Source organism: Crinia signifera, chromosome 1 (assembly GCF_055691185.1).
Source record: "Crinia signifera chromosome 1, ASM5569118v1, whole genome shotgun sequence".
Classification (NCBI taxonomy): domain Eukaryota; kingdom Metazoa; phylum Chordata; class Amphibia; order Anura; family Myobatrachidae; genus Crinia; species Crinia signifera.
In genome coordinates, this window is record NC_139217.1 from 357,586,180 (window position 1) to 357,613,219 (window position 27,040).

The 27,040-nt window shown below is 42.5% G+C and overlaps 1 protein-coding gene across 5 annotated transcripts in view; it reads left to right on the forward strand.

The window, feature by feature from the left end:
* SEPTIN5 (septin 5) overlaps positions 1 to 27,040 on the forward strand; it is a 64,530-nt gene that overhangs the window by 15,590 nt on the left and 21,900 nt on the right. For 2 of the 5 annotated variants that reach the window (XM_083149377.1, XM_083149386.1), the window contains 4 exons: positions 17,552 to 17,648; positions 17,796 to 17,882; positions 22,720 to 22,843; positions 22,924 to 23,058. In XM_083149377.1, the coding sequence (XP_083005503.1) occupies positions 17,639 to 17,648; positions 17,796 to 17,882; positions 22,720 to 22,843; positions 22,924 to 23,058 (356 nt within the window). In that variant the 5' untranslated portion in view covers positions 17,552 to 17,638. Of the gene's footprint in view, positions 1 to 3,862; positions 3,920 to 14,366; positions 14,521 to 17,551; positions 17,649 to 17,795; positions 17,883 to 22,719; positions 22,844 to 22,923; positions 23,059 to 27,040 lie in introns of those variants that run through there. The other 3 variants (XM_083149368.1, XM_083149349.1, XM_083149357.1) reach the window with 3 other exon arrangements.

Sequence of the window (27,040 nt, forward strand, 5' to 3'; positions counted from 1 at the left end):
GGCAAGCATGACAGGCGCTCCATGCTAATGCCTAACCCTGTCCTAAACCTATCACACCACCCTGCAGCCCAACCCTAACCCCCTCTTCAAAATGCCTAACCCCTCCGGGTATGGATCATTGGGTTAATCCTATTTAGGTCTACATGCTTTGGGTCATTGGGTCGACAGGGTTTAGGTCGACACCTGAAATAGGTCGACATGGCTAAGGTCGGCAGGGTTGGAAAGTCGACAATTCTTTAATATTTTGCTTCTGGGAAGTAGCTACAGCTGGTAACTAACTGTCCCTTATTAAGGGACAGCTAACAACCATATAAGACCGATCTGGCCTCTAAAGGTATGGACCCTGCTACTTTCCCTTTACATTTATTATTTCCTTGGATAACATTGCTAGTGAATTGGTGGGGCTAGTAGTGGACTTATGCTCCAGCAATCAATTTTTCCAGGCCCAGGCCAGGTATTTCCTTATGTAAAGTACACCATGAATTCCCAGGCTTCTTTTCCTAAAATACCACGTCACACCCACTAATTACTGTGACCACATTACTAAGGCACATGATGCTTTGAAGCCTGCCACTTGTATGCAGCGTTATTAATTTGGGAAAGTATTGTGTTTTTGAAATGCCGAGTAGCTGTGCACTCCAGTCATTACCTATACCGCCTTAGAGGGGGCGTTCTACAACCCTATGGCTGCCACTTGGGAAATACGATGTTATTGCTGTCAGAGCAGTCCCCAGTGGCATGCAGTGAGCTGCCGGCATTAACACAAAGGAAAACATTAGTTGGCAGATATTGAATACGATGTGGTAGGAAAATGGAGGGCGATCACTTGGTTTCTGATCCACACCCTGACAGAAAATGTGAATGACACACATTAAAAAACACTTTCACACACTGATCACTTTGCCATTCTCATATTCACTCAGTAACTAAACTATTACTTTATGTAAATGCAGTTTTCTTTATAAGTTCCTACATAGAATTATTCCTTCAATATTGAGATTCACACCAGAACTATAGTACTAGCCAGGCCACACTTAAGGTGCATACACACTGTACAATTTTTTTGACCAGTTTTGTTGAAAGACATTTCCCTTGAACCCATTGTTCTGGACAAAAGATCTATCTACAGTTTATAGGCTCTTTTTGAAAGATATCCAAATTGAGCTGCATGCACAGTTGACGACCAAACTTGATGAACAACTTGCGGGTATGCGCATCATCATTCGTCGTTTGTCGCAAACGCACTGAAAGATATTTTGACCAATTTAGTTCAGAATGGTTGAAATGAACGAAATTGGTCAAAAAAGTTGGTCAAAAAATTGAAGTGTGTATGCACCTTTACTGTAGCTCTAAAACAGTATTGCAGCTACTGTATATCTCTATAATCCAGCTGTTCTCAGTTCGCAAACAATATATTGTTCCATTGCTTGATATACGGTTGCATTGCCCAGAGCTCCAATGGTAACATCCTATAATTACAGTAACCATATCTTAGATATTATCATTATTTTATATATTGCTATTTTTATGTTACATAATTGTTATGGATGATGTTGCGTATGGCATATTTTGGCGTTTAATATCTTCTTATCTAGGTTTCCTCTAGCAGCTGGTGTTAATCTTCGTGCGCCAATGAGGTGTAGAAGATTTATTTTATTCCCCTTTTAGAGGTGGCTATGTGAATGGCTTCCTTCTTTGGCAGAGTTGTCCATACAGTAAGAGTCAGGACACTTCATGCATCTGGCTGAGCTGTGAGGCTGCTTTGTATTGTGTTCCTGTGTCAGTGACTGCAGCTGCTCTTGTCTCATGCAGTGCCTGTCACCCCCTGTCCTTACCCCATAATGCACCAGTGTTACTATGTCAGACATTGGCTGTACTCTTAGGGCTGTTTCACACAGTACGGTTCCTGCCGCACGGTGAAATCCCGTACGGTCAGGGAGCCGCGCCGCACTCAGAATTTTATAATGGCAGGGATGGCCACAGCCCGGCAGCCGTCCCTTCCAGTGGGGGGATCCGGCTGCAGCCGTGCGGCCGGGCCGTGGCCGTCCCGTGTGAATGGACACAATAGTGTCCATTCACAACTGCTGAGTGCGGCACGGCTCCCTGGCCGTACGGGATTTCACCGTGCGGCAGGAACCGTACTGTGTGAAACAGCCCTTAAGCTTCTCTTCTATTAATGTTGTACAATGTTTGTGGGATGCTAATAAACAATAATAGAAAATATTTTCATTTATTTTTCCACTCCTTTCTCTGCACTCTCTAATTTCCCCTCCTTGTCTCCCCTCTCTATTTCTTACCCCCTTTTCTAAACAGCCTCTGGTCACCCATGCCTAGTCTTCCCCTACACTTTTCCTTCCTCATTTGTCTTTATGTCTGTCTTTCTCTCTCTGGGGCAAATTTATCATAATTCACATTTTTTAACGTGGAAGTGATAAATGTTTTATGTCTAAATTTGCAACATAATGATAATTATATTTATGACAATGTAGTAAAGATGATGGAAGAGCCTCAGCCAGAGCATGTGTCATTGCAGTCTGTGTCCTACAAAATGTGCAGTGTAGTAGCCGGAGTTTACTCTTCAGATGGTGTATGCATAACCCCCAACATGGCCCATTCCACTAGGTACAAAATGCTCTGTTTCTGGACTTCCCTGTCAGTGTCAGTTACAGAGGTGGGGCTGCAGCACAGTCCAATATTCAAAAAGGGGAGCCACACCTAATGCCACTCCAGACATCACTGTCCTGGAGTCACTGGCAGTTGAAGTCCAACCTCTAACTGCCACTGGCAGGTAATTCCAGGACCAGAGCATTTTGTACCTAATGGAATGGGTCATGTTGGAAGGTATGTGTGTATATAAGTAGATGCATGGTATATCTGCATACTAGCCACCATAGAAACAGAGGGAAATGGAGGGTCCATGGCAGATATCTGCTGTGGTCCTTTCATGTTAAATCCCAAGGATCCTTAATATTTGCAGGTATCTGCTACAAACGGTCACATCTGTATGCACATGTAGTCATTACTCATTTTCTGTACAGTGTTTCCACTATGGTGCCTCTGACCCCATTTTTCCTTAGCTGTCAGAGTAATGTGGTGCTACTCCATACATTTAATTTAGTGGTGCTAGTCGATCCCTATGCTGCATGTAACTGATTGAGTTATGTGCGTGCCACTGTCACCAGTACATTACTGACTGGGAGGTGTGACTAACTTCTGGTGTGTTGCCAATGCTGCTCCTACACCACTAACTTTCTGAAGATGACATCAGCTTTGTGTTTAGGTGTGCCCGAATATAAGGTATTGATGCAGCGTCTGTGTTTCAGGAGAGTAAAGTGATTTATAATTGTGGGAAATTCAGATCACTTAGATAGATAAAAACTAGAATAAGCATTATCAACTAAAAATGCACAAAACAATCTCATGTTGTATTAGCACATGTGTGGAACACATTGACAAAGCATGAATGCACAACACTTGTGGTATGTAAAACAGGCTGGATTCCACGTTACATTGAAAGGGAATTACAGCTGGGTTCCATTTTTTGCATATGACATACAATTATAAGTTCCAGATTTACTGTGCTATCACTTAGGCACGGGGCTACCTCTTTTTCTGTAACCCATTTAGGCATCAGATAACCATATGCAATATGTTCTGCAGCAGTATTTGGAATGGTAGCAGCTGAGCCGTGCTTTTCAGCTCTCAGTGTCCACATCCGCACTGTGAATACTTATATCTGGTACTGCAAAGTTTTACGTCCACTTGCCTGTTTTTAAAGGTGGTCTTACCCCTTTACTCTTTTCTTACCCAGCCCCTGAAAGTCATGTTGTTTAATCTTTTGCAGACAGCAGGGTATGATGGCTTCAGAAGTGGTTTGACATTGGGCTCCCATGAGGGCCGCCCTCAGACCCTTGCCACGGTAAGAAGACCGACTCCTTCTGCTCCTTCCCTGTGGGTCTCTATAAAGACTCAGCAGGACCTCCTCCTTGTAGTACCTAGCACCCTTTCCTTGCCTGCACATCTCTCCTCTTTTACCCTCGGTACTTAAGCTGCACTGTGAATGGCTTCAGTTTAAATCTCCGCAATTTTTCCTTCTGTCAGCATGCCCTACACAATTATGTACCACAATCCTAGCTGATCAACGCATTGGTTCCCACTTCCTGCTGTCTGTCATTGCTTCTCTATTGGTATCAGACTTCAAGCTTTCTGTCACAGCCCTGTAACTGGGGTTAGAGCATACTGTGCACCTTTCTTCCCTAATGCTGTTTCCTAACGTATTTTTATTCCAGGATTCTCATATTGCAGGTGCCTTGTACCATACTTGACAACTGTCCATGAGCTGTCCCGAAAGTGGGCTTAGCTTGTTGGAACTGGGTGGTTATTATATGTATGTGTCTGATTTTGTTGGATAAATGCTGAGAAGCAATAGAGGAGGAGAGAGAGGAGCCTGCAATGCCGGCCTATCCCTAGGGCATCTCACTGAGCACCTGGCAGCCACAAAGCACTGTCAACAAAACAACAGAGGGGTATGGGTCATAGGGTTGACTCAATGACGGACGACATACATTGGGTCGACTACTGAAGGTCGACAGGGCTTAGGTCGACACCTGAAATAAGTTGACAGGGTTGGAAGGTTGACCCAAGTATTAGGTCGACAATGGGAAGATTGACAGTCGACAGGTCGATGTGAGTTTTTCACATTTTTTTGTCCCGAATGTCAACATAGTCGACATGGACACAGACTCGCATGACTTGCTATTTGCTCACCATGCTTCGGTCAAGGTCGCTGAACTCGGCACACTATTATATTCTTCCACCACACCGTAGTGGATGGTAGGGCTAAAAAAGTAAACTTGAAAAACTCAAAAAAACCTTAACCTTGTCAACCTTTTTCAGGTGTTGACTTAAGCTCTGTCATCCTACAGTGGTCGACCCAATGTATGAAGACCTTCATTGAGTCAACCTAGTGTCCGTATCTCGAACAGAGTGGGAGCTATGGTAGTGAATCACCAGCATGTACTATGTGGCCTGGCAGTTCAGTGTTGTACCTGTTGTGAGAGGTACAGTATGTTGTACCTGAATTGCTGTGCACTTCCTCAAATTCTGTGAGTGAGTACACTGTGGCGCTCAATGTCTCATTGCCTGGGGTGCCTGGTAGATGCTATAATTGGTGGCCAGTAAAATCTGCTTTCTTTGGAGTCACCCCAAAATGATGGTGCTCCTGGACATTCCAGGAATGTAGGCAGGTTCTTGACATAAATTATTATGGTAAAATGATAACAAAGTCATGAAAACATTATATATAGATATTTGTATATATATATATATATATATATATATATATATATATATATATATATATGTCTATAATGCATTGCTCAATATAGCATTTATTAATGTTACATCAGCAGACTTCAAATGAATGATCCGCTGATCACTTTGGGTTATGGTGCTGACTACAACCAGTAGGTGAATGCAGAATTCAACCAAAGGCATTGTTAGTCTATTCGACATGACAGGTCATCATTACAGAGCTGCCTCTATCAGACCCAGTAGTGCTGCTAGACCTAAATCACAAGGCACAATAGTCCTATCTATAGCTGCCCATGAGTAAATATCCCACAGTTCCTGGGATGGTTGGGGCTCTGTAAAAGATTGAATTAGAATAACAGACATCACTGACCACAATTGCTGGGACTGGCATAGCTGTGGCTATGTGAATGTATGTATGTGCAACTAGCAGTGGCAGCCTCCCAGCAGAAAGGGAAGGATCGGATAACAGAAAAATTGTTCTATGGCGATTATTATATTAACTGATACAACAGCTTCCCACTCAGTAGTGGCTTGTGTAATGTGGCCATTCTATATATTGACATATCTCCATATCTCTATTAAGCTAAGCTGAGTGTTTACATAATTGGGCTTTATTACAGTTGATCAAATAAACAGAACATTTGCCATAGGCAACATATGAAGAGTATCAATTTCGTTCTAGGCATCCTGCACATATTTAGACTGACTGTGGTCTTCCATACTATCCTTTTTGGATCTTTATGTTTTTCGCGTACATCTTTACATTGGCTTTCCACAATGTAGACTGCTCTGCCAGTTTACATCTCATGTCCTGTGTAAAATCTCTCGTCCATGTCCAAAAAGTGGACACATGCATAAACGCATGCATCTGGATGGAGGGGGAAGGGTTGCTGCTGTAATGTGCAATTTGGAAGAGATCCATGTAGGAACACAGGGGCTAATCCAGGTTGAGTTGTTGTTTTGTGATTACTTGCAAAACTACAACTCCTGGCCTTAGCATACTTGGAGCCACATAGCAAATAGCACGGGTCCCTCCCGGCGATGTGATTGCAGTAATTTGCAATCGCATACCTATTATCCAAGCACTTTGCTGTATTGCAAAGCTCAAGCTAATTAAGGATAGCTCCTGAGCTGGACTGTGTAAAAACCGGACCCGGACAAGACCCCGGACCACTGGACCGGACATCAAAATCTGCAGTCCGGAGCTTGTAGTGTCTGGTCCAAGCCCCGTCCTGGGGGTGTCTTGTCCGGGGGGGATGCCAGTCATAGCTTTCACCAGGGACATGGGGAGAGGGAGATTACAGCCTCCATGTGTGGTCCAGACCTTTCTGTTTTTTTGCTACATGCCCAGACCATACAGGGAGGCTTTATTCTCCCCCTCCTCCTCTCCCTGCTGACAGCTGTCATGTGAAGCCCCCCCCCCCCCCCGCCCCCAGAGAGGACACCCCCCCCCCCCGGTCCTGGGTCTTGTCTGGGTCCAGTTTTTACCCATACCCCCCGCAATGTTATGTTGTCACTTCGGAAACACCCCCTAGCAGCCCCCCTGCCAAGCCGTTTAGCGATTTTCAGTAATTAGGATGTGAAACTGAATCAGACCCACAGATTCATATATCCCTGGGAAATATGTATACTTTGCAGGCAGTCAGAGTACAAATCGCCTGATGACACTGATAATTGTTTTTCTCATTGCTTGGCCATAAATTATGTACTAGTAAGCCCGCTCAAAGCAAATGCTTTGAAAGCTAGTCTCCTTGTGATTGCCTCTGTGTTTGTGCATGTGTGAGAGAGAAAGAGATGTAGTTTCACTCGCTGCCAACAGATGGCAGTGTTTTGGAGACACACAAACGGACACTAGACATATATATATATATATATATATATAGATAGATAGATAGATAGATAGATAGATGATATTTCAGCAATTTTTTTTGCTTTTCTTTTGTGCTGCATTAGACAGGTTTTTTAAGTTTTAATTTATTTTGTTAATTATAGCGCACACATATTACGCAGCGCTTTACAGAGAATATTTGAGCATTCACATCAGTCCCTGCCCCAACGGAGCTTACAATCTATATTCCCTACCACATGTACATGCACACACAGACATTTTAGGGATACTTTTTTGTTGGGAGCCAGTTAACCTACCTGTATATTTTTGGATTGTGGGAGGAAAATGGAGTACCCAGAGTAAACCCTCGCAAGCACGGGGAGACTGTACAAACTCCACACAGTTTACCTCAGCGCTGTGACAAAGTAATGCTAACCGTTACACCATCCATGCTGCATACGTTACTGGTACTGACATGCACGTGTCTTAGTATATGAGCCTAAATTATTTATTGTTCAAGCAGCTTTTTTATCCATCCCTCTCTGCAAAGGAAAAGTAACCCCTCCGAAAATATGTTTTTTTTTCATCTACATAGTAACTGTAAGTTTAGCTTTGTCCCTTGTCCTCCACTTATGCAGAGGAAGCTGAAATCCTTGCTGTGATAATATAAAAGTCTTTAGGGGTGCAGCAGAGATCATGACCTGCACATGAAGGATACCTATGTAGGATACCTGGGGGAACATTTTATGGAATGAGAAATTCATAAAGTGAGAGATTTGGTAAGAAATCTCCATTTGTTTAAAACTGCAATCATTTACACTGCACTGGGCAGTGCGGATGGTGTAATGGTTAGCATTACTGCCTCACAGCGCTGTGGTCATAGGTTCAATCCCCACCATGGCACTAACTGTGCAGAGTTTGTATATTCTCCCCGTGCTTGCATGGGTTTACTACAGGTACGCCGGTTTCCTCCCACAATCAACAAATATACTGGTAGGCTAATTGGCTCCCAACAAATTAACCCTAGAATGTCTGTGTGTGCGTGTACATAGGGCGTGTACATAGGGCAGGGAATATGTACACGCTGTATGAATATGTACACGCTGTACACGCTATACAGCTGTATGTCGGCTCCACTGGGGCAGGGACTGATGTGAATGTTCAAAATATTCTCTGTAAAGCGCCGCGGAATATGTGTGATCTATATAAGAAACTGTTAATAAATAAATAAAATCTAACTGGCAGGCGTGGCATTGCCTGCTCGGGGCTGACATGTCAGCACCTGCCCCATATTTGCCGATCAGCAGCAGAAGTAATAGTCTGTTTTGACCAAAGGGGAGAAAAATCATTTGATGGTCAGCGATTGAATGATTTCTCTCCCCTTTGCCTGCATGCCCGGGGATGTGTTCAAGTTACACAAGTGAGGGGATTCGGCAGGGGGTGGATGGGGGGCAGGCATTCGGCGAGGCGGCAGGTGGCACTTACCTGATCGCTAGGCTGCGAGTATATGCAACCTAGCGAACAGGTCTGAATCAGGCCTTCAGTTGTTGTGATGAATTACATGAATCCAGTAGATATATGTATAGAGGCGCGCTGCCCTCTGGTGTACAGAGAAAATATTGTTAATGTTATAGTCAAATAACAGATCCCCTGTCAATTAGGCTAGGGCCTTGATGGCTAACCTTGACACTCCAGCTGTTGTTGAACTACATATCCCAGCATGCTCTGCTTCAGTTTTGCTATTTGGCCATGCTAAATCTGATGCAGAGCATGCTGGATTGTGTAGTTCAACAACAGCTGGAGTGTCAAGGTTAGCCATCAAGGGGCTAGGGTATGGGTCATAGGGTCTACAGAAATTAGGTAGACCACTATAGGTTGACTGTCACTAGTTCGACACATTAAATAGGTCGACATGCGTTAGCTCGACATGGTCATTAGGTGGACACAAGCATCAGGTCGTCATGAAAAAGGTTGACATGAGTTCTTTTTTTTGGTGTCTATGTTGACTTACGATAACATGGATCATATTAGTGTACAACATCCCCTCACATGGCGCACTAGTATATTCTCACTCTATGTCCACTTGGATAGTGAACTATGAAAAACACTTTTTGATAAACTTATTTCAACCTTTTTCTTGTTGACCTTTTTTATGTATGGACCTAGTGAATGTCAACCTATAATGGTTGACCTAATGACTGTTGACCTAATGCTTGTAGACCACATCCCATAGGCCAGACATGTCCAAACTGTGGCCCTCCAGCTGTTGTGAAACCACACATCCCAGCATGCCTTGCCATAGTTTTAGCATTTCCTAATAGCAAAACTGTGGCAAGACATGGGCCCTTATTCTAGTTCACTCTTTCTGACAAATTCTTTCTTAGATGGACAAAACCATGTGCACTGCAGGTGGGGCAGATGTAACATGTGCAGAGAGAATTAGATTTGGGTGGGGTTTTACTTCAAAGTGAGATCTATATTGCAGTGTAAAAATAAAGCAGTTGGTATTTTCCCTGCACAGAAACAAAATAACTCACCCAAATCTAATTCTCTCTGCACATGTTATATCTGCCCCACCCACAGTGCAATTGGTTTTGTCCATCTAAGAAGGATTTTGTCAGAAAGAGTGAACCAGAATAACCCCCATGGTGGGACTTGTTGTCTCACAACCGCTGGAGGCTGGACGGGCTGGTAGTTTGGGCATTCCTGCTTTAGGCTATATACACCTGTGAATTCTGGAGCTGTTATTAAAGCACCCCCGAAAGCTACAATGGAATTTACTATATCAATTAGCTACTAACACCATAGCTGTTCTTTTAAGGTCCATACACACTGAGCGATTATGCCCAGCGTGTATGGACAGCGATGACCGCTGTCATCGCTGGGGGGGAAGCTGCTCAGTGCATACACACTGAGCGGCTTTCTCCCTGCCTGGCGCTGTTAGCAGTGGGAGGACTTCTTTGCATAGCGCAGCGCTATGGAAAGCCGTCCTCAAAGCTGCTCATCTGCTGGTAATACCAGCAGATGAGCGGCTTTCCCGGCGATGATGCGGGAGCGTGCAACAGCACTCACCGCTCATCGCCGGGCCATACACACTGGGCGGCTTTGAGCTGAAAGCCGCTTAAACTTGATGTTTAGAGCGGCTTTCAGCTCAAAGTCGCCCAGTGTGTATAGGGCTTAACTGTAGAGGTGTGCACACAATCACTCATTTTGGCCCTTCTAAGTGATAGCATTTCAAATATGTGTGTTTACTGGTCTTTAAGGGAGGCGAGGTTGCTGCAGGCAGCCACTAATACCACTTTCACATCGCCGACACGTTTTAAAAACCGGTATTTAAAACGGTAATTAAAACGGGTCAGAGCCTTAACATTGCCGCAGATTACCGTTTTAAATACCGGTTTATACCCCTTTCACATCGCACTTTTAAAACGGTAAATTGCCGTTTTTTTTTTCCCTTTTTAAAACGTTTAAGCCTGCACTGTGAATGCATAGCATTGTACACATTCACATTGCACAAAAAACGGCAAGGAACCGTGTAGGACTCTGCTTTTTACACGGTTCGAAATGCCAGTTAACTTTAAACGGTAAATCGGCTGTGGTGCATTCACAGTGCAGGCTTAAACGTTTTAAAAAGGGAAAAAAACGGCAATTTACCGTTTTAAAAGTGCGATGTGAAAGGGGTATAAGGTGTCTCCTTTTATTTAGCATTATTCATGACACTGTGAAGCCTATGATACTGTTATACTTTCCCATGGACCTACAGTGATCTAGGAGTCAGAGAGAGATGGGCAAGGGGCGTAACTACCATAGGTGCGGGGGGGGTGCAGCTGCTATGGGGCCCAGAGCTGAGACGGGCCCACTTTGCCTGTCAAAGTATCATGTGCTGTATACATTTTTCAACATTAGGTGGTAAATAGGGGCCCTTACAAACTTTTGCTATGGGGCCCACTTGTATCTAGTTACGCCACTGGTGGGGATATGTTTACATAGTGATATTATGTAAGAGATATAAATGTAGATGTTTCAGGTGCTTATCAGATATAAAGATATGAATGAGGTTGTTTTGATGATTGCTGGGACCCTTTCCTTTGCAGATCACATTTCCAGTAAGGACAGCATGGATAATACAGACAAATTGTAACTAAAGTTCACCAAAGCAGATATTACATAACATACAAGGACAAATCATTTGCAAACTCAAGTTTTATCTCTGCACTTGTATTTTGCGTAATCATTTAAGATATAGGGCCAGATTCTCTAAGCTTCAAAAGTGATAAAATGGAGAGTGATAAACAGCCAGCCAATCAGCTCCTACCTGTCATGTCACAGACTGTGTTTGAAAAATGTCTAACAGGAGCTGATTGACTGGCTGTTTATCACTCTCCATTTTGAAGCTTAGAGAATCTGGCCCTATATCTTAAATGATTACGCAAAATAAAAGTTGCTAATCATATATTCCATTAGGGGGTGTCTATAATAATGTATGAACTGGTAACCTTATTAACTAAAGCCAAAATGCAGGATCAGGAGACCAGTCGCATTGCTAAAGGTCTCTGGGTCTGATTCAGAGGCACAGCAGCTAGGTCTCGTGGAAAATAAAATATGCTAATCTTATGTGCTAAAGGACACCACAGCTGGCATCTCAGGTCCAATGTCTGCTTCTGATGATGTAGTATCACCATCAAAACCATCAGCGGCATCAACAGCCATCTGAATTTTTCAGAGTAGCTACCACATCTCTGCTGCCAAGGCCAGTAAATCTGTGTGGAAAGATGCAGTCATTGGATGATGGAGGCCATTTTGTGAAACTGACCCAGTCTCTTTCCCCAGATGGTCGGAGCCTATCAATCAGGCTGTGGTGTCCAAAGCACTGCGACTGGGGTCAGAATGATATTGTAGCACATGCACACTGGTGCCCTGGTGCATGTATAGTCCTGAAAACATTTCTCAGTTGTGGCTGATTGGGGGCAACAGGGCTGAATTAGCCCCTTAGACTGAGTATCTGGTAAATAGGCCTCACACCTCCATTAGTCTATGTTGACCTTGACCATATTGACTATTTGGGATTGTCCTTTTTTGACTGTTACCACAACCCTTGATCTGTGCCGTTCTTTTGGGCATAGATTCATAGAGGTATATTGAATATGAATGAACAGTGTATTTGTTCTTCGGGAGGCTTGCCACCTAGCAACAGCAGGTGGGTTAGGCAGCAAGCCTCCCGAAATTGCTGAGGGAGAGGAAATGAAAAATGTTTCACTTACCTCTCCCTATACAGCTACAGCACCGCCTGGGGCGCGCACACATCGCGTCGCGTGCACGCGCGCGCACATGTGAGCGTACCCCCCCAGCACTGGTCAGATTTTTTCTTTCAGCAGACATGGAGGATAGTGTTTCTGTGTCTGCTACAGATTCACAAGAGGTAAGTGAAAAAAATTTCATTTTCTCTCCCTCAGCAATTTCGGGAGGCTTGCTGCCTAACCCACCTGCTGTTGCTAGGTGGCAATCCTGTTCCCTAGAACAAATCCGGTTTGCAGGTCATAGATTCCTGCAAACCAGTGTTTTCTAAGCTGTGTTTATTTGTATCCAAATGCACTCCGAAATATATGGATGTGACTCCTATTTACTTCTGCAGTGAAGTGGGCTGGGCTGTGATGGCATAATTCACTGGGAGCATCACTGCAGCCCCGCATCACGCTGCACTACGTATGTTGTGAATCACCACATTTTGCAGCAGTTATGGGGCCACAGTGATGCCATTAAAGTGCCATGCCTCTCCCAGTTGCCCCAGGTATCTGCTTCACCAGGGAAGTCCCATAAGGTTGGAAACTAAAAGAGTTTGATGTAGTGCACTTTGGGGTGACATTGCTGGTTAAGTGGGTGTCTGCAGAACCTACACTTCAAAAAAAGGGATGAAGATCAATTGTCAAACTATACTTATTTGGGGGATCTCTAACATAAGTCTGCTGTAATTTGTACAGGGAAGTTACAGCAGAAAATCTAACCCTGTATTGAAATAATCTAAACTCCAAACATCTTCCTGATTGTATGCCGTGAATAAACTGTATTCTAGAAGAAAAAAACAGTATTTGCATAGTTGCCTACTCTTCTGGACCACCCAAGAGGCTCCAGAAAATTGGGGTGACCATCTCAGGCACCCCTGAAAGGACAGGCAAGTCTCTTGATTTTGCTTCCCCCACGCATCCAGCCACCAGTTTTATGAGGAAAGTGGGCAGCCCGGGGGTGGCTGATGACCCGATTTGGTTGCTGTATAATGCTGGTAATATCAGCATTACATAGCGGGGAGCGGGCAATTGTGAAATTTTCTGCCTCCCCCGACTGAGCCACCGTGACTACTCTAAAATCACAGAGTGTGGGTGATTCTATAGTGTGTCTCCATCTTAAGTGTAAATATACTCTATGTCAGTAGTTCCCAAACTTTTTTTAATCACGGCACCCTAGAGCATCAAAATATTTTCAAGGCACCCCTAGGCCAAATGCTTCTTATCGAGAAATAAAAAAAATTTTTTTTAATTAAGTGCATTGTGTTTATATGTCAAAGTTATCTGGTGAGGGACAGGATTTGCTTCTGTTTGTCCACATATATTATGATTGGAAGCCACCAGCACTGGTTTTGCCTGGTACATTGACCATAAATAATATGAATTGATCTTGGTCCACCAACCCAAGGCACCGCTGCAAGTGTCCTGAGGCACCCCAGGGTGCCTAAGCACACAGTTTGGGAACCACTGCTCTATGTATATGTATTTCATTATGGTTGACAAAACTACTTTCAATATGCAGTTTGAACTTTGTTTATTTTTATATAGACTATTTCTTGACTACTGCAAATCTCTTGTATTTTGGAATTCTTTTATCCCTTTATAAGTGAGCGGAGCAAGCTAACTATACTTTTAACTCATAGGTACAGAAAATGTTGTTCTGAAAGCCAGCAATAATTGCTAGGTCTAGCATACACTTAGCCTGTCTGACAGCACTGGAATAACTCATTCTATGCCAGTTTAAAACATTGGGCTCTGCTGGGTTAATAGCCTGCTTCCTCTTCTCTCTATCCTATTATCAACCTTTACCAGCTCTTAAACTACAGTTTCTTTCCAATGGGAAGCTACAGGAAATTCCAGAGTAGAGGCTGGGGAGGGCAGCCACACATTCTCCAGCTTGCATACACACTCACTCACACACACACATGGATGTGGTCAGTGGTGGGAGGGGATGAATGGGTGTGAGTGCCTGGCGAGGTAACTCTTTGCTAGCGGCTGTTGCTTGTGGGTATGGATGCCATTATCATTCAGGAACTGTTGGCCGAGAGGTTGCTGTCTCCCAGGACTCTGACACAGAGAACCTATCCTATGAAGCTGAAGGTAACTAGGAAGGACTGTGGGGTGCTAGTAGCAGGGTAGGGCAAATCGTAGGAATCAGGGGGAAAAAAGGGAAATGGTAAAGTCTAGATTTACAATTATGGTTAGTGTATGCGTGGGTAGATGTGTGTGTACACAAAGCCACTTCTAGATGAGATCATTAACTCTTTAAATGCCACACAGCCATCGCTTTATAACACACTGTATGCTCCTGCACTTCACTGTGTGCAAATGGAGAAAACACAGTGACATCAAGGCTGTTTCAGTTAATAAATAACCAGAGAGAGAGATAACCAGGAACATATTAGGACTAGACTGGATGGAGAAATTTAGGGGCAGGATATAGAAGTATTAGATCTGCAGACAATGAAATGAGGAAAAGGCAGAGAATGTGACGGCGAGCAGCTGGCAGAGGAAAACATGGGGCATCATATATAATGTACTGTACAGGCAGATATGAAGGAGAAATGAATGGGGCCATTCTCAGAGCTCATGCAGTAGTATGGTGATGTACAGATTATTATTATATGCCTATAGGTACATCTGTAGCTTATATATGTATGTGAACATTTCCATGTTTGTGCTTTTTCAGCTATTGTCTTTCTAGGGAAATATGTGCCTTGTAGAGGAGAAAGCATGGTGCTCCTTATATTATTATCTGTAAAAGTCTTTACATAATATAAATTACTTGGAGATGGATTCAGTTTATGCTAATGTGACATCTGAAAGTGTAACTATCTTACAGGATGTGTGACACTTTGTTACAAAGTCCTGCAGTAGTTAGTGACATTTACAATATTGTCCTTGGAGTAGAAAGGCTATTACTTATTCCATCCGCAGCTTCTCACAGACAGCTCAGTTGTGGGATGTTCCTAGCAATGCCATACTGAATGCATGCAGCATGCCTACACCCCTGCCAGGTCTCATTGCTATCAATCAATCAAACCGTGTAGTGTGTACCCTGCATTACGGTACAAGGAATAAAAAGAGTAATAGTACTTACCGGTAGCAAACTGGGCCTAATTCAGACCTGATCACTCAGATGCGGATTCGCAGACCGAGCGATTATAGATATAATCTGTGCATGGGTATGGCTCGTATCCTGCTACTTTTTGTAATCGTTGGCCATTCGCAAGGTGATTGACAGGAAGCCGGTGTTTGACCGTGGTAGCCAGCTAAGTGTCAGGGAAAACGCAGGTGTGTACAGCCTTTTTAAGGGAAGGCGTGTGATGTCAACTCCGGCCGCGAACAGCCTGTTTCTATCGCAGACGCCGAGTAAGACCTGGGGTACGCACAGACAGCACACACTTGGAAAATCATATGATAGTGAGCCACTCGTGAATGGATTTGCAACTTTTTGCAGGACTGCGATATGTACGCAAGCTGTGTTAAGAAATTTGCAGGGTTGCACTGCGAAAAGGTCTGAATTAGGCCCACTGACTGAATGACTGAGGGAGAAACAGGGGCGTTTCAAGAGTGGAGGGCACCCATGAGCAGCCTCCACTGCGGGCCTCTTCCTCTATGACAGCAAATAAACTCTGACATTATACCAGAGTCTGCTCATGGCGCCCGCGCCTTATCCTTGCGGACATATCCAGTGCACATGCTCAAATTTCTCGGAAATGGCTGTGGTGGCCATTTATTGCCTGATTTGCATCTTCAGTGCCGAGATAAGGGTTAAATATAATGTATGGGTACCGTGTGTGTGTGGTGTGAGCCCCCTGGACCCAGGAGCCTGCGTGCACCACGCACACTGCACCCATTACAGAAACGCCTATGGGGAGAAGCATTATTACTGACCAGTTTAATTATGATTCTTGTGTTAAGGCTCATTTGTAAACCTTTTCTGGTGCGAGAATATATTAATATATTTTAAGGGCACTCGGAAACATAATGTTGGTGTATTAGGAATTCTTGGATTTCTCAGATGAAGTCAGTATCCAATAAATCTCTTGTTACCATGGTATTAATTGGGATTGTCTCTCAGATACTATTAAACAAACATGGGGTTATTCAGACTAATCTACACAGTGCCAGAAGACCAAGTTGTTTGAATTTGTTAGGCTACTGTTATGTCACAGACCGGGAGACATCTTTGGGGAACAAATTAGGCGTCTTCCATAATTGTCAACATGTTTTTCAAACGGCTTTTTCCAGGCTTCTATAACAGTTATTGGGAAGATGTTGCTTACACTAGCATGATATGTTATCCCATTTACACGCGCTCTCGGTTTGACCATTATGGTGCGTATCTAACAAAGCTCAGAAGAAACATTGAGAGCAGAAAATGGACAGTTTTTAAAAATGTTCCCAATATTTCACTTCCATTTTTGAGGGCTGTCCAATTTGGTCACCTCCCCAAAAAAATGTTTTCTTCCAAAAACACACAGGTTCATTGAAAACCATGTATTTTCACTGGCCGCAGCCTTTTTTTCGCTCAAAAACTGGCCTGCTTTCAGGGATTTAGCTTGACCTGCCTGTGGCAGGTTAAACAACATCCCTCAGCTGCAGATCATGCCGGCTTATATGGGGCTAACTCAGAGGTTCCCAAACTTTTTTGAATCATGGCACCTTAGAGTTTCAGAATATTTTTCGGGCACCCCTAGGCCAAAGTTTGTTACCAAGAATAAAAAATGTAAAAAAATTAAATGGAATAAGTTGTGCTTAAATGTCATCCTTAGGTCCAGTTATGTGGTGAGGAACACGATTCACTTCTGTTTCCCCACAAATTTTATAATTGGCAGCCCCATGCACTGATTTTGCCTGTTTAATTGTCCATAAATAATTTGAATTGGTTCTGAACCACCAACCTGAGGCACCCCTGCAAGTGCTCCGAGGTACTCCATGGAGCCCAGGCGCACAGTTTGGGAACCACTGGGCTAACTGGACAGTATACTACTGTGAAATCTATACAACAGATAGACAACCCATCTATTAGATCTTCATGGGACCAGACACATGTTAGAAATGTCTGTTTCCATTGTTAAGAGCGTGTTTAACCTGGATTTATGAGTTTAATTATCTCCCTCCACAGGACCAAGAGAAGCAATATGTTGGGTTTGCGACTCTACCCAATCAAGTCCACCGCAAATCTGTGAAGAAAGGTTTCGACTTCACACTCATGGTGGCTGGTGAGACAAACTATACCATTTTATTTTAGGTGTTCAACCTTGTGTCCATTAATTAAAAATACAAACAAACAAACAAAAACATTTTGTCTACATGTGTGTGAAGTACTATGCATAGAATAGATCTGTTTGCTTTCTCCGTCCTCCCAGGAGAATCCGGCCTAGGAAAATCTACCTTAGTGAACAGCCTGTTTCTGACAGACCTTTACAAGGACAGGAAGTTGCTCAATGCAGAAGGTAAATGTTGCCCTTTCTCTTCTAGTATAATAACATATGACATCACAGTGTACTTCAGAATTATGCTGTTATAGATGATATTACTATGATGATGCTCTGAAATATTGCATACATTCCTAAATTATATTGTGCTATCTTCTGCAGCAATATGGTTGCTTTATATTCTTAAATTGCAAGATATCTCCACTTCTCAAGGACATTTTATAGGTTTCCTGGAAAGATTCAAAGCAGTGTAACATTAGTGAGTCTATTGTGGCCATGCCTCAGCTAGATTCCTGTAAGCACAGCAGTCCTGGCAATGTAACTGTCATAGTCAGTCCTTGGGACTTGGCTTGCAACCAGCTGACCTTCATTCAGAACGACTGCCTTACAATCGCCCAGTAAAATTCACGATGTACCTGGAAATTAAAAATTCCCCTTCGTGCTACTATCGATAATGCAAAATAAGCAAGAGGACAAGATAGTGTGGGGCAAACAAGTATCCCAATTTTATTATTACATTGTACTTGCCTACCTGACCCTCTCCATGAGGGAGAAAGAAGTAGCTGAGTGGTGTCTTTGCAGAGGGGCATGTTTAGCACCGCCTATTGGCACTCATTGTAGTTAAAAAAAAGTATCTCAGGCCACACCACCAAACACACACTAAAAATAAGGACAGGTCATGCCGAAGACCCAAAAATTACAGTGTAATGCCTACTACATGTCAAAGACCCATTACATCCTATAATGCCCGTTACACATTATGCCACATCGTAATACCTATTACATATTATACCACATGCATTAATGTCCAATGTGTAGCACAGTGTAATGTGACAGAATGTAATGTAATAAAAGTGTAATGTAACACAATGCAATGTAAAATACAGTGTAGCACAGTGTAATGTGACAGCATGTAATGTAGCACAGTATAACACACTGTAATGTGACAATTGTAGTAGTGTATACTATGAAGCATGACAACACTGATTGCACGGTGTATGATGTGAGTGCCTCAGTCACTATACACATGTATCACACTCAGAAAGTTTGTAGGCTCGCTGCCACAATGAGCATCCCCAGACCTCAGTGTGATCCCTGCCATGTCATACCTGACAAACATCCTGGTGAAACACCTTGAATCCTCCGCAAACTTGCAGATTCTTCTCACATGCGGACTGCTGCAAGCAGTGATCAAACACGAAGACAGTGAGTAGGTTGTAGATGCCATCTCCATTCCATGCGTGCACATGCCCACATATCCCATTGCTGCCATGGGGCAGATGTAATAAGGCAAGTGTGATTAAGGAGAGATAAACGTCCAGCCAATTGCCTGCTAACTGCCATGTTACAGGCTGTGTTTGAAAAAAGTCAGTAAGGAGCTGATGTTTATCTCTCCTTATCACACTTGAATTTATCTCTTGTTAAGGCTTAATACATATGACCCCATGTCCGTAAGTAGCGGCGCACTGGCTGAGGACCGGCTGAAGAGGTTGCACGAAGGAGACGCGTTATCCAGTCAGCGGCAGCGGGATCTCTCCTCGCACAGCGGCCCTTGACGTAAATTTCGCTGCCATGCTGAGAACAAATCTGAAAGCGTCTCCAGCGTGCTTACTGCTCAGTCCGTCCTTCGCTTGTGTCCTCTCGACGGCAGTCTTGCTGGGGCCCGGTATTCCCCCTGCAATCTCCCCTACAGATTTTGGGATACTGCAAAATATAGCAAACCACCACTCTGATTGGCTGATATAATATATTGGTTACTGTTGAGTATATTACTGTATGTCAGCCATTGCTGAATATAATATGCTGGCCATTGCTGAATATATGTTGTTCACTGCTCACTATAATATGCTGCCCATTGCTGAGTTTAATATGCTGGTCAGTGCTGAGTATAATATGTCAGTCAGTGCTGAGTATAATATGTCAGTCATTGCTGAGTTTAATATGTTGTTCACTGCTCAGTATAATATGCTGGCCATTGCTGAGTTTAATATGCTGGTCATTGCTGAGTATAATATGTCAGTTATTGCTGAATATAATATGGTGGTCACTCATGAGTATAATATGGTGGTTACTGATGAGTATAATATGGTGGTTACTGATGAGTATAATATGCTGGTCATTGCTGAATATAATATGGTGGTCACTGATGAGTATAATATGGTGGTCACTGATGAGTATAATATGGTGATTACTGATGAGTATAATATGGTGGTCACTGATGAGTATAATATGGTGGTTACTGATGAGTATAATATGGTGGTTACTGATGAGTATAATATGGTGGTCACTGATGAGTATAATATGGTGATTACTGATGAGTATAATATGGTGGTCACTGATGAGTATAATATGGTGGTTACTGATGAGTATAATATGGTAGTTACTGATGTGTATAATATGGTGGTTACTGATGAGTATAATATGATGGTCACTGATGAGTATAATATAGTGGTCACTGATGAGTATAATATGGTGGTCACTGATGAGTATAATATGGTGGTTACTGATGAATATAATATGGTGGTCACTGATGAGTATAATATGGTGGTTACTGATGAATATAATATGGTGGTCACTGATGAGTATAATATGGTGGTTACTGATGAATATAATATGGTGGTCACTGATGAGTATAATATGGTGGTTACTGATGAATATAATATGGTGATCACTGATGAGTATAATATGGTGGTTACTGATGAGTATAATATGGTGGTCACTGATGAGTATAATATGGTGGTTACTGATGAATATAATATGGTGGTCACTGATGAGTATAATATGGTGGTTACTGATGAATATAATATGGTGGTCACTGATGAGTATAATATGGTGGTTACTGATGAATATAATATGGTGATCACTGATGAATATAATATGGTGGTCACTGATGAGTATAATATGTTGATCACTGATGAGTATAATATGGTGGTTACTGATGAATATAATATGGTGGTCACTGATGAGTATAATATGGTGGTTACTGATGAATATAATATGGTGATCACTGATGAATATAATATGGTGGTCACTGATGAGTATAATATGTTGATCACTGATGAATATAATATGGTGATCACTGATGAGTATAATATGGTGTTTACTGATGAGTATAATATGGTGGTTACTGATGAGTATAATATGGTGGTCACTGATGAGTATAATATGGTGTTTACTGATGAGTATAATATGATGGTCACTGATGAGTATAATATGGTGGTCACTGATGAGTATAATATGGTGGTCACTGATGAATATACAGTAATATGCTGGCCACTGCAGTGTATAATATGTTGGTCACTGCTGAGTATTACATCAATAGCATATTACCAGAGTACAAATCCAGTAATTAAAGACACAGACAAATAATGAGAACAAATCAGACATGAAAATTATAACCAGCATTTAAAAACTAGCTAAATAGTGCCATAGCATCAAGGAACAGCTGTCTCTTTTTTAGAAGGGCAATCTTTTTGGATCCCAGCCCCCCTTTTTCCTCTCTGTGTTTGTAATCCTCCTTTTGACCTTATTCATAGTTTATGCATACAGTAACTCTATACTCAGCTGACATCACACACTTGTCATTAGTGTGGTATTTAGGACTCCTAAAGTCTTTTTATGGTAACATAACGATGTGTTTCACTGGTTAAAAGTACAATAATGTTAAAATCATTGCAGATTAAAGCTTCAAATATATTAACATATTTTAATATCTGCTGGTATATGCATAGGTGTCAGACAAGGACAATTTATATTACTCAGAGTAATTTGTGTTTGTGTGATGGTAATTTACATGAATTCTTTATCAACTGTCAGTGCACCATTGTACACAGATATAAGTGTTGCATATCAAATTAATCAGTGCATTCTTGTGAATATTTTTGTGGCATAGCATTGTGATTAACTCAAACATTTGAGTGAAAAAGACACATAAAAGATGCTAACCCATTGGCCTCATTCACTCCAGGTTTCTCGTTGCATCTAGTTCCATCTGTTCCAGCAGTTGGCTGATTCTGCTGGTAATACACACTGGCTGATATATATTAAACAGATAATATATTGCTGGACCATTGGCCAGTGTATGCCAGTGATATATCTGTAATGGATTCATTCACAGTCATATTGTGTCGGCATATTGTGCTGTGTGTAAGGGCAATCCACCACTCGTACAGCCACAGCAGGAGCCAGCAGTAATTGACAGCTCACTGGGCAGAAGCATGGACCCACCCAGTTGTGATGTCAGTCCTGATGGATAGGGCAACTTGTATGGAGAGCACACTGACCTATCCATCTGTAGATATATCTGAAGATCACAAAAAGAAAAAGATCTTATTCTTTCAAAGAAAAAGATATGGGCACCTGTGATATGTGTTGTTCCCCAAAAAGGCGGCTGCTAAGGTATAGGGGTAGTCAATATGAAACAAAGCAAAAAGATACACATTTGTAGCAGCGCTTATCTACAATGAGTCCATACTACACAGGGTATAATAAAGATTTTATATAAACATTAAAAAATACACATATGTTACAATAAAATGAATGACAATGAAAATGATTGACAAGCTCACTCTCAGGATTGGGTATAGGTTACTCAATGAAAAATCAATTAAGGTAAGTGCTGAATTGGCGATAACTGTTCTCCAATGTTGGATTGTGTCGCTCCAATACCTTTTACTTTTCTCCCTGAAATGAATATTCAAAAGTAGGAAACCCCGATATATATATATATATATATATATATATATATATATTTATATATTTAATATAGCTATGGTTCTGAGAATGTAAATCACATGTTAATAATGACTTTACCATGACTGGCTGTTTCTGTTATGCACTGCTTGTTTCACCCTAGAAAGAATTAGTCAGACTGTAGAGATTGTGAAGCACACAGTGGACATTGAGGAGAAGGGTGTGAAGCTGAAGTTGACCATAGTAGATACTCCAGGTTTTGGAGATGCAGTGAACAATACGGAGTGGTAAGAGACCTGTCTTCATATCACTGCTCACTGATAAATGGACAGGGCAGCACACCTAATCACTCCCCTCTCTGCCATAGCTGGAAGGCCATCACTGACTACGTGGACCAGCAGTTTGAACAGTATTTTCGGGATGAGAGTGGACTGAATCGGAAAAACATCCAAGATAACAGAGTGCACTGTTGCCTGTACTTTATCTCACCATTCGGACATGGGTAAGGATAACATGCCATTACCACCAGTTTTACCACTTTCTATGTACAGTCATACATTTTACAGCAGTGTTGAAAGATTTGAACAAATGTTCTAATTAGTCTGGTATATGGGGCCTTATTCTAGTTCACTCTTTCTGACAAATTCCTTCTTAAGGTGCGTACAGATTTTTCTGTCTGATCCATCTGGTGGGAACAAAAACCTGGAAATGTAAGGGAGCAAATGACAATCAAAAAGTTGTTCCCAAATGCTTGAAAACAGACAGTGATCAGTCAGACAAATTGTTTCAGTCATTCTGATATAACAAATTTATCAAAGCATATATTTTTTTCTGTTTTCCTGCATTTTGGTGGAAGTTTTTGATTGTCATTTGCTCCCATACATTTCCAGGTTTTTCGTTCCCACCAGATAGATCAGACAGAAAAATCTGTACGTGTGTACGCACCTTTAGATAGACAAAACCATGTGCACTGCAGGTGGGGCAGATGTTACTTGTGCAGAGAGAATTAGATTTGGGTGGGGTTTTACTTCAAAGTAAGATCTATATTGTAGTCGTGTAAAAATAAAGCAGTCAGTATTTACCCTGCACAGAAACTAAATAACTCACCCAAATCTAATTCTCTCTGCACATTTTACATCTGCCCCCCTGCAGTGCACATGGTTTTGTCCATCTAAGAAGGATTTTGTCAGAAAGAGTGAACTAGAATAAGGCCCATGGTGTAACCACATATAGGAGAATCCTGCCTAATCACTTATCTCTAATTCTGTGTGATATCATGAGCTGATCATTCCTGTTTTTTGCTTCTAAAGCTGGCCATACTGTATATCAGGATGACCTGCATACAACCCAATCATGTGCAGGTCGTGCAGCGGTTGAACAAGTGATGGTATGTGCTTTATAGCCTGCAGAACAACAGACAGGAAAGGGCACAGAAAAATGACAGACATAACGTCACATACCACAGGTCAGACGTACACAATCAAACAAGAAATGACATGCCACACAAAAGGGGTGTGGTATACCTTATATCATGCCCATGCAGCAAAAAGTACATAGGGAGAACGATCAGACCCCTCAAAACAAGAATGTATGAGCACATTCGCAATATCAGAAAAGGACTTGAACAACATAGTTTGTCACAACATTTCAATGAAACACACAACAGAGACCCCACAGGGATGACGTTCACCGCTATCACCCAAGTCCCACACAATTGGAGAGGGGGGGATTATTTCAAAAAAATAAACAAAGAAGAACTTAGGTGGATATACAAACTACAAACAATGAAACCCAAAGGACACAACATCGACTTCAATATAAGTGACATAGTATAGACAGAACACACTGCACTCCAGAGTGCCTCCCATTTATCAATCAACAACCGTACAGTGTGTACACTTATGGAATACTTTTTCCTTGACTTTACCAATATTTATCTACATTTTATGTATTCATACATATGATTCTCCCGCTCACATGATTTATTACTATTCCTATATTTATTAGATTTTAGTCCTTTTACTTTCCTCCATGCTATTCATTTCAATTCATTCATTTCATTCTTTCATCTCAATTAACTTCTTTCCATCCATTCCACCACTCCCTCTATCAATCCACATATATATAGATTGATAAATGCAGCACTCCAACTGTAGCACTCCCACCACATCCGCTCTTCTGAGAGTAACAATAGAGACCCCACATTAATGTCAGCAACTCCCCAACAATAAATCAACATGTTGACACATCAAAGTACCAAGTTAGTTTACCCAAAAAGAGGAGTCGACACAGTCGACACGCACAAGTAGGTCTACTTGGCAACCACTCAGAACCTAATACAGCTGTACAGCATATAACAAGACGAGCGTAACAACTGACAGGCAATAACCCCGCCCACTGTAGAACCCGCAACCAATAGCTGGACACCCGGGCGGGTAGAAATACAGGAGCACCTTAGACCTCACTGCATCCTTGACAAAGGCACAAACGTGCCGAAACGCGTTGGACACCAGGACACAAAGTCCTTCACCCACCCAGCACCCCACAAGTCTCCTCCAGGAGGAGTCGAGTGCACACCGCTACAGGACCCCTGACACCCCGGGTGACGCCGTCAAGCCGAACCCGGAAGTGCCGTGAGAAACTGAAGCAGCGGTGTGGATTACACTGCCGGCTATCGCGTGAAGTGAGGACGCCGGCGAAGACCTAAGGAGAAGACGCGGAAATCACCTCCTGCAAGCAGCAAGTACAGGTATCGGGTAAGTGCACGGTGCACCACCGGAGGGTCAGGGACGCCAGCCCCCGGTACCACCCTACACTTTCCTTGACCACCCAGACTTTTCCTGCAAGAGACTTCCGCTGTGACCAGAGGTCTGCCAGTGCCCATCCACAACCCCGACCTGCCTCCCACCATCAACCCACTTCAGCCCCATCCATAGCAACAGACCCCGTGCATTGCCCAACCACGGAGGTCTGCTGAGAACCCACCCAACCTCTCATTCAAGGGAGGAACAACGAAAACCCAATCTGCAGAAGACACACAAGTGAGATCTGCAGCTTTGGAGGTCCCTGTGACAACCAATCCAACAGTGAGACCTACCCCACCCCCAACCCACCCCGCATCCATCAATAGCATATGCACGATTTTATAAGTGTTCAATAAAGCATTTGTTCACAAATAGAAACATTGCATTACATCATTATTAGAAGTAATCAGAGGTCCATCAACATTGATTTAATCAGCGAGTGCGCAATTCAACGAAATTGCAGTACATACCATCACTCATTCGACCGTAATGAGAGATGATGGATGAGAGGTGCAGCAAGTCTCATCTGAGGGCCAACCTCACTACTCACGTGAGTGCGCATCGTGCGATCATGTGCACCCAATATGCACACAATCCATCGCACAGTTGGGTCCAATCTCGTTCAGGTGTATGGGGGCCTTTAGCCATATCCATAACACCATTCCTTTTACTGCCAAGTGGTAAATACCAGCTGACAACATTGGTTGTTTAAAATCTCCTTCTGACCACTTCTGTATCAGGTTGTTTGTTATCTCCACATTACTATGTCTGTATTAAGCAGTTTTCAAAATCGATTCCGATTGGTTCCGATTCTATGTTGTCTCTGAGAAATCACCGTGGTAGAATTGTCTGTAGTGTTGGTGTGACGACGTCCATATAAGGTTGTTTATAGTCGCCATGTGGCCACTTCCTGTCTAAGTGTATTCCTTTCTAACTGATGCCTTGTATTTCCCTACCACATCTGTAGCATTTAGATAATTTAATATGTAGTATAATGTATTAGTATAGCTACAATTGTTTTTGTCTGAAAATGATTATAATACCGTGATAGGATAAACATATTGCTGATTATCTTTACCAGAAATCACCATGTTGAAGGGATTCTGCATTTACTTGCACTGGCTGCTAGCTACAGTACCTAGTGGCTGAGGGAGTTTATCAAATTGTATTTAATAATAGTTACAGTAGACTTTGTCACATGTGGGTGGTCTAACTAATCTGATCTCTTGTCTTTAAATGGATGTGATCATCTCTGGCTGATCATTCCTGCTTCAGGTGTCTTTAAACCTGTTCACAAACTTTCATGACCATCCTACACATTAAGATAGATATTCAACCTGAGTTCTACACAACCATCTAAGTGGCCAACCTGGCAACGGAATATGCTGCGCTATATAAGAAACTGTAAATAAATAAATGTCCGTAGCCATATTCCATAGTGCTCCATTTGTATGTGTGCTGGACGGTCATCAGTGCCAGCTGCAGAACCTATATAAGTCATGCTCAGCCACCTTTAATAGTCATTGTATGCCTACACGGATAGGTAGAATTTGGTTGGTCGTGGCTGGTCTGTGCAACGTGACCTCTAACATCACACTGCGCAGCCGCACAGCATGTATTCTGGGCAGCGCCTGAGTACGGCCCGGCAGTAAGGGATGATATCCACATGGGCATTTCAAT